At 32.2% G+C, this 7,451-nt stretch overlaps 1 protein-coding gene across 1 annotated transcript; it reads right to left on the bottom strand.

The window, feature by feature from the left end:
- Nucleotides 1-818: 818 nt before the first annotated feature.
- Nucleotides 819-4,279, bottom strand: LOC129877592 (major pollen allergen Lol p 11-like). Its single transcript, XM_055953119.1, has 2 exons — nucleotides 4,044-4,279; nucleotides 819-1,356 (listed from the first exon to the last, which is right to left on the bottom strand). Exons 1-2 carry the CDS (start codon nucleotides 4,198-4,200, stop codon nucleotides 1,025-1,027), a joined length of 489 nt encoding a protein of 162 aa, XP_055809094.1. The 5' UTR covers nucleotides 4,201-4,279; the 3' UTR covers nucleotides 819-1,024.
- Nucleotides 4,280-7,451: the final 3,172 nt, after the last annotated feature.

Here is a 7,451-nt window from a genome sequence, read left to right as displayed (position 1 = left end):
CAATTGCTGGACCAAAAGGTAGCTGGTAAACGTTGTTTCTACTCTTTTAATTCCCTATGAAGCCGTTTTAAGACATGTTGATAATTGATTTTTGTGGCCGCCCATTATTTCTTTTTAGAATTTTTTTATATATTGTTTTAAAAAAAATAAAAATTGAAATCAATCAAAATAATGGATCAAGAATATCTCTCTAGTGTAATTTGAAACACTAATAACATTGACATTTCAACTAAAATACACTTCACATTTAGAAAAATAAACATTAACATGAATATCTTAACGAGCCAAGCCATTAACAATAACTCTTTTAACACTAGAAAATGTTTTTCAATTTTTCCACCTTTAATTGATCAAAATATTTGGAAAACATATTTTTAAAGAAAATAAGTTTTTTAAAAATTATAAAAATGAATTTTCTTGTATAAATAGGAAAAATAAGTTACACAAGTGGTATTTCATATTGATTATGCCCTTCACATCCTTCAACACACCTCATCTTCACCCCACCCTTCAAATAAAGGGCGGATCTAGGAGAAGGTGAGTGTGTTCACTCAAACCCCCTCGATAAAAAATTATACTCTATATATATGTTAGGTTTTTTATTTTAGTGTGTATATATAGACTTTTCGAATCCCCTAAACACAAAATCTGAAGTTGGCTTAACAATTTAGGGGTTTCGAAATTCTCCTTTAAGATTCCAAGTTCAAATCTCAAACACTCTATTTTTAATTTTTCGAACTCCCTTAATAAAAATCTTGAATTTCTAAACACAAAAAAATAAGTTTAAAAATCACTTATTTCATAAAAAAAAAAAACAATTTTCATGAAAAACATTTTCTTTGTTCCAAACACACCCTTAAAAGGATTCATTACACAAAACACATCTAGAAAATCAAACACAAACATGCATAAATTTTGACAATATACTCATCAGTTTAATTTAACCTAACATCATCTGCAATTAAAAACAATGCTGCTGCTTCTTCCTCTTCTTCATCATCATCATCATCATAATAATAATTTTTTAAAACCGTTCTTCTGAAAATTCGTATTGCTGGAGAATTTTTGTGCAACTAGCAAGTGGCTCATTAGAAAGGAATCCCATAGAATTAGCGAAGCGAGTATTAGAAACCATGCCATTGTTGCGAGTGAGGACAACACGGGCGCGATCGCGACCCGTGTTGGGTTCCGCACACGTAGGATCGGAGCTTCTAATAAGGACCACATCGCAAAATTCATCGTTACGGTCACTGTTCACAAGGATCTTGTATTCTCCTTTAGAGTTTGTCACACCTTCAACTGTGTATGCCAAGTCGTTAGTGTCCCTCTTCTTGCACTCAATTCTAATCCACGACCCTACAAACTCATTCAATATTAATATTATTAAGTAAATAAAAGTATATTGTATAATAATTTTTAAATTAGATACTCACACGGCTCTTACATACCAAAATAAAAAGGCTTGATGTGTCACCTTTTTTAAAAAAAGAAAAATTGAAAATAACGTAAAGTTCCACTGTAAAGATATATTAATTAATCAATGTGTTTTAAGGGTGAAAAATACACTTAAAATATTCTTATTTTTTGAGTTTTATACTTGAACTATCATGTAAGTGATTTTTCTACCTATACTATCACCAAATAATGTTTATAAAAATACACCTAACTATCAATTGTTCACTTTTTCTACCTGAAATAATTTCAAGTATGAAACTCAAACAAATGATAGTTAGGGTATGTTTCAATAAATAATTGATGATAGTTCAAATATAAAACTCACTAATTCAAATAGAAAACTCAAAGCAATGAGGATATTTAAGTGTATTTTTAACTATTCATTCTTAATCAAATAAAGAATACGTCACGAATAAAGATTAAGCCTATGCATAAGATGGCCATACATCATACTTGCATTCAACGGTTAGCCTAGTGATCAATAAAACAGAAAAATCATGAGTTTTGAGGTTTGAATCTTCAAAATTAGGTTATTTTTTATTCCATATACCCAAATTTTAATATTTCCTCCATCCAATAATAGTTATCCACTATTGTCTTGACATACACCTTAAAAAATATTAAATGATAGTGATAATATTATTTGTATTATCCTTTGAGTATTTAAATTTAATGCTTCAAAAATATATGTTAGATATGAACAACAATATCTAATAGTAAAAGTACAATAGATATAAATAAATAAATAATTTATTAATTTTTCAATTTGAATAAATATTAGTGAATATCTATTTTTAATATAATGTACCCGTAAAAATAAATGAGGAGAGTAGATAAAATTAGTAGATACTTCTAACGTGAGTAAGACTTTGGGAATATAAATAGAGCCCGTTTGGACATGTTTGCTTAATGTTAACTTTAACCCACAAAGTTCATTAAGTCAGTCAAAAATGAAAAGTTAGGATTTCTAACTTTTTTTTCTAAGTGCTTAAAGCCATTTTGTTTGACCATGGAAATTACTTTTATATCCCTTATATTTTAATTAAATTCCCAAACAACCCTTTTTATTCTTTTAACCCTAAAATTCAAATACTTATTTTCAACATAAGCACTTTTATCCAAACATTCAACTCCTTATTTATAAAAATAACTTTCAGCACTTCAAAATTTTAAAAGCACTTCGTACATAAAAGTTACTTTTTTTAAGCTCATCCAAACGGGCTCATATTTTCTAAAGAATTGAACTCCAAAATGGCTAGAAGTAGACAAAAATACATTGGATTTGCAGAAACGCAATAACAGACCAGTGAATTGGGTAGAATCACACAAAAGAGAGTCACTCCCACAATTCTTGCACGGGGAGTGACAAAGATCAAACCATAAATTCAGCTGAACTCAATAATTTTGGTTGAACATTATATATGTGTGTAAAATTAATTAATCAATTAAAAAAAGCATGCTTCTATTTGTATTTTACACGATTCTTAAATAATAATCATTGACATTACTATTTTACTTCTTTTAGACCATTTTACTTATTATATTTTTAATTTCACACCCCTTAAGTAACTATATGTTTTAACTATCATTTCCTTATTTATTACTCCATCTTTAGTCATTTAAAATATTAGTCTCACTTTGATAAATAATTAAAAAAGAGTAGATAAAATTACTAGATACTTCTAATGTGAGTAAGAATTGGGGAATATAAATATTTTCTAGATAATTGAACTCCAAAATGGGTAGAAGTTTACACAAATGCAATAACAGACAACAAGTGAATTGGGCAGAATCACACAAAACTCACAATTCAGCTGATGTGTACAAAATTAATTAATCAAATAGAAACAAATTTACGCATTCCGTTTGTATTTAACTTCATTCTTAAGAAATAATTGACATCACTATTCACTTCTTTCAAGCCATTTTATTTATTATATCTTTAGTTTTCACACCCCTTAGGCAACTATATATTTTAACTATCATTTCCTTATTTATTAATCCATCTATAGTCATTTAAAATATTAGTCTCTCTTTAATAAATAATTTAAAAAGAGTTAATTTATACAATTACAATATTAGAGTATGTGCATATGCTCTTCACTTAAATTTTCTATACTAATTAGTCATTGTTTATTATTTTTAAAAATAATTATTGCTAAGGGCTAAATAAGAAGAATGGACCCGATTATGTCTTGATTTTCTAAAATGATAATTTTAAACTATCTATTTTTAGTATGGATGATAAATAAATAGTCCGGATGGATTATTACAACACCTATAATAATTGATCTTTAGTATTAAGTATCTTCAAATTCATTCTCTTTAACTCAAAATCCAACACATCTAAATACTAAATACGAATTCTCTTGGATCTATCTCTAATTTGAACCTTATACTTTCGTCGTGAAACATAAATTTATGATAACAAGTAATTTGTCTGAACTCAGACTCCACAATGTAAAAGACACAATAAATTTAATACTGAATTCATAAAAGTTAACTTTTAAATTAGCCTCAGACCATCACAGAAAGGAATAATGACTAGAAAGTAAAAGAAAGAAGTTAAGGGGGTTTGATAATATTACCAGGAAGATACTTGGAGGCAGAGGTCTCAAAGCCACAACGACAAGTGTCGCAATAAACTTTGCCAACAACAAGAAAAGTGTCCATGAAATTGGCACTAGCATGAATAGAAGCAAATAATACTAAGCAAACAACAAACAAAGCTATCATCTTTGCCATTTTATTTTTAAAAAATAAATCAAACTTAAGTGTATCTATTCTTCAAATTTTGTGTTTTCACAAGTTCTAGGCATTTAAAATAGAGAGTAAATGGATATGATGATGATAACAAGAAAAAAAACAAAATAAAATGAAAAGGGGAAGTGAAAGTGAAATAATTGAAAAATTGAGGGCCCAAACTTACTTTCTCTTCTTTTCTGGTAGCGTAAAGAGTGACTAATAGTTCGGCCCTGTAATTATTCAAAATTATGAAATTGACCCTACACTCGATTGAGATCAAACTCAAAAAGCAATTGCTAATCTTGGATCCCCCCTCCCCCACCCTTTTATTCGAAAAAGGGTTAAAGATATCCTCGTAAGTTCAAAAAATATAACAGGAGAATTATATTTGGACAAAAAATATATAAGGGATATATTTAAAGTATTTATAATAGTACTGAGATATATTTGACCTTTCTTATATTTTTTTATTTAATGAAAGTTCAGATAAAAGTAACATACTCTTCTTAATTTCTTTTTATTAATTTTTTAGATCTTTAATAAAAAACAATGTATTTGATGGAAACTAAAATGATTTTCTAATTCACTCAATATATTTTACAACAATTACCCTCAGTCGTATAAATAATTTAATCATGAAGCTTTTGATTCAATATTCCAAATTCCAATTTACCCTCAGCTCAAATATCAAAAAATTGAAAGAATAAATGAAAAGATGAATGATAAGGCATAAATCGAATTTCACTATATGTGATTTATGAATTTTTTTATAATTTTAAAAATATACAGTCCAATATAAATATTATGATATGTATCTCAACATAATACTATATAGGAATTTATCTACAAAAATTCACATTGTTTTATTAAATTACATATAAATTCTCTTGACATGATTTTTTTTCTTCATTTCAAGCACACTCTTTATGTATAGTATGTATATAGTCGAATATAATATATTTGTATCTATATCTATTTACGCATGTGGGACCCATAAATTCTATGAACGCGCCATGGCATCGGTGCACCCGGACACCGTGGCACTAGTGCATTAGGGCACCATAGCACCGGTGCATCGAGGTACCATGGCACTGGTGCACCCGGGCACCAAGGCACAATGGCACCGTGTGCACCCGGGCACCAAGGCATGGCAATGTGTGCACCCGGTCACCAAGGCACAAAGGAACCATGGCACCGTGTGCACCCGGGCACCATGGCAACATGTGCACCCGGGTATCATGGCACTATGGCTCCGGTCACCCGGGCATCAAGGCACCAAGTCACCTTGGCACCAGTGCACCCTGTCAGCAAGGTACCCTGGAACTATGACACCGTGTTCTTCAAAAATATTCATGGGCTAACAAACATGAAAAGATGGCAAAATTGTCTAATTCCGCTTGTGCGGCCACTAAATGATATGAACGCATTGTAGATTGTGCCGAGGCAACACATACTTATCCCCAAGATACCTACGGAGGGTCCCATAGTAGTTTTTGAGAAATATCCACCGAAATCCAGTTCACTAAAAATATCAATGGGCTAACACATACGAAAAGATGGCAAAATCGCCTATTTTTGCTTGTGGGTCCCCTAATTACTATGGACGCACCTTGGATCGTGTTGAGACCGCACATACTGATCCCCCAAGTATCTAAGGAGGGTCCTATATGGTTTCTGAGAAAATTCCATCGAAAGTCAGTACACCAAAAATATCCATGGGCTAATACACACGGAAAGATGGTGAAATCGCCTAATTCCAGTTGTGTGGCCCCTAAATGCAATGAATGCCTCGTAAATCGTGTCGAGGCCGAACATACTGATCCTGTAGGTACCTAGGGAGGGTACCATAACGTTTTTTGAAAAAAATCCATTGGAGTCAGTTCTCCAAAAATATTCATGGGCTAACACACACGAAAAAAAGAGTAAAATCACCTAATTCCGCTTGTGCGACCCTTAAATGCTATGAACTAACCGTAGATCGTGCTGAGGATGCACGTAATAATCCCCTAAGTACCTACATAGGGTCCTATAATGTTTTCTAAGAAAAAACAACCAAAAACCAATTCACCAAAAATATCCATGGGCTAACACACACGAAAAAAATGGCAAAATCAAATAATTCTGCTTATGCGGCCCCTAAATGCTATAAAAACACCATGAATCATTTGAAGCCGCACGTATTGATCCCCCAGGTACCTAAGAGGGTCCCATAACGATTTCCGATAAAAATCCATCAAAAACCGATTCACCAAAATTATCCATGGGCTAACACACACGAAAAATGGAGTAATCGACTAATTCTACTTATGCGGCCACTAAATGCTTACGAAGAGTTTTGTTTTTGCTTAATCATGAGCCTTTTGATCCAATATTCCAAACTCTACTTTATCCTCGGCTCAAATATCAAAAACTGGAAAAAAATAAAAAAAATGAAGATAAGGCATAAAACGCATTCACTGAATGCGATTTATGAATAAATTTTTTAATTTTCAAAAATATATAGTCCAAATAAATATAATGATATATATCTTAATATATAATACTATATAAAAATTTGTCTACAAAAATTCACATTGTTTTGTTAAATTACATATAAATTCTTTTGACATATTTTTTTTCTTCATTTCAAGCACTTTTTATGTATAGTTGTATATAATAAGTTTGTATCTACATCTATTTATGCTTATGTGACCACTAAATTCTATGAACGCGTCATGGAATCGGTGCACCTGGACACCATGCCACTGATGCATTCGGGCACCAAGGCACCATGATAGCGGTGCACCCGGGCACCATGACTCCATTCCACCCGGACACCAAGGCACCATGGCACTGTATGCACCCGTGGACCAAGGCATAATGGAACCATGGCACCGTGTGCACCAGGGCACCCTGGCACCAGGCACTCGTGCATCAAGGAACCTTGGAACCTATGAACCTAGGCACCAAGGCACCATAACAACGTGTGCACCCGGGAGCCAAGGCACAATGGCATCATGGCACCATGTGCATCCATGCATCATGGCACCGTGTGCACCCGCGCACCATGGCATGGGTCACCCAGGCATCAAAGCACCAAGACACATTGGCAACAGTGCATCCGAGCACCATGGCATATCTCGGCTCAAATATCAAAAAGTGGAAGAAAAAAATGAAAAGATGATTGATAATGCATAAATCGCATTACTTAATACGATTTATGAACAAATTTTATAATTTTCAAAAATATACATTCCAACATAAATATTATA

This window comes from Solanum dulcamara, chromosome 2, assembly GCF_947179165.1.
Source record: "Solanum dulcamara chromosome 2, daSolDulc1.2, whole genome shotgun sequence".
Lineage (NCBI taxonomy): Eukaryota > Viridiplantae > Streptophyta > Magnoliopsida > Solanales > Solanaceae > Solanum > Solanum dulcamara.
Note: the sequence above shows the minus strand (reverse complement) of the source record. Positions and strands in the feature narration are given on the sequence as shown.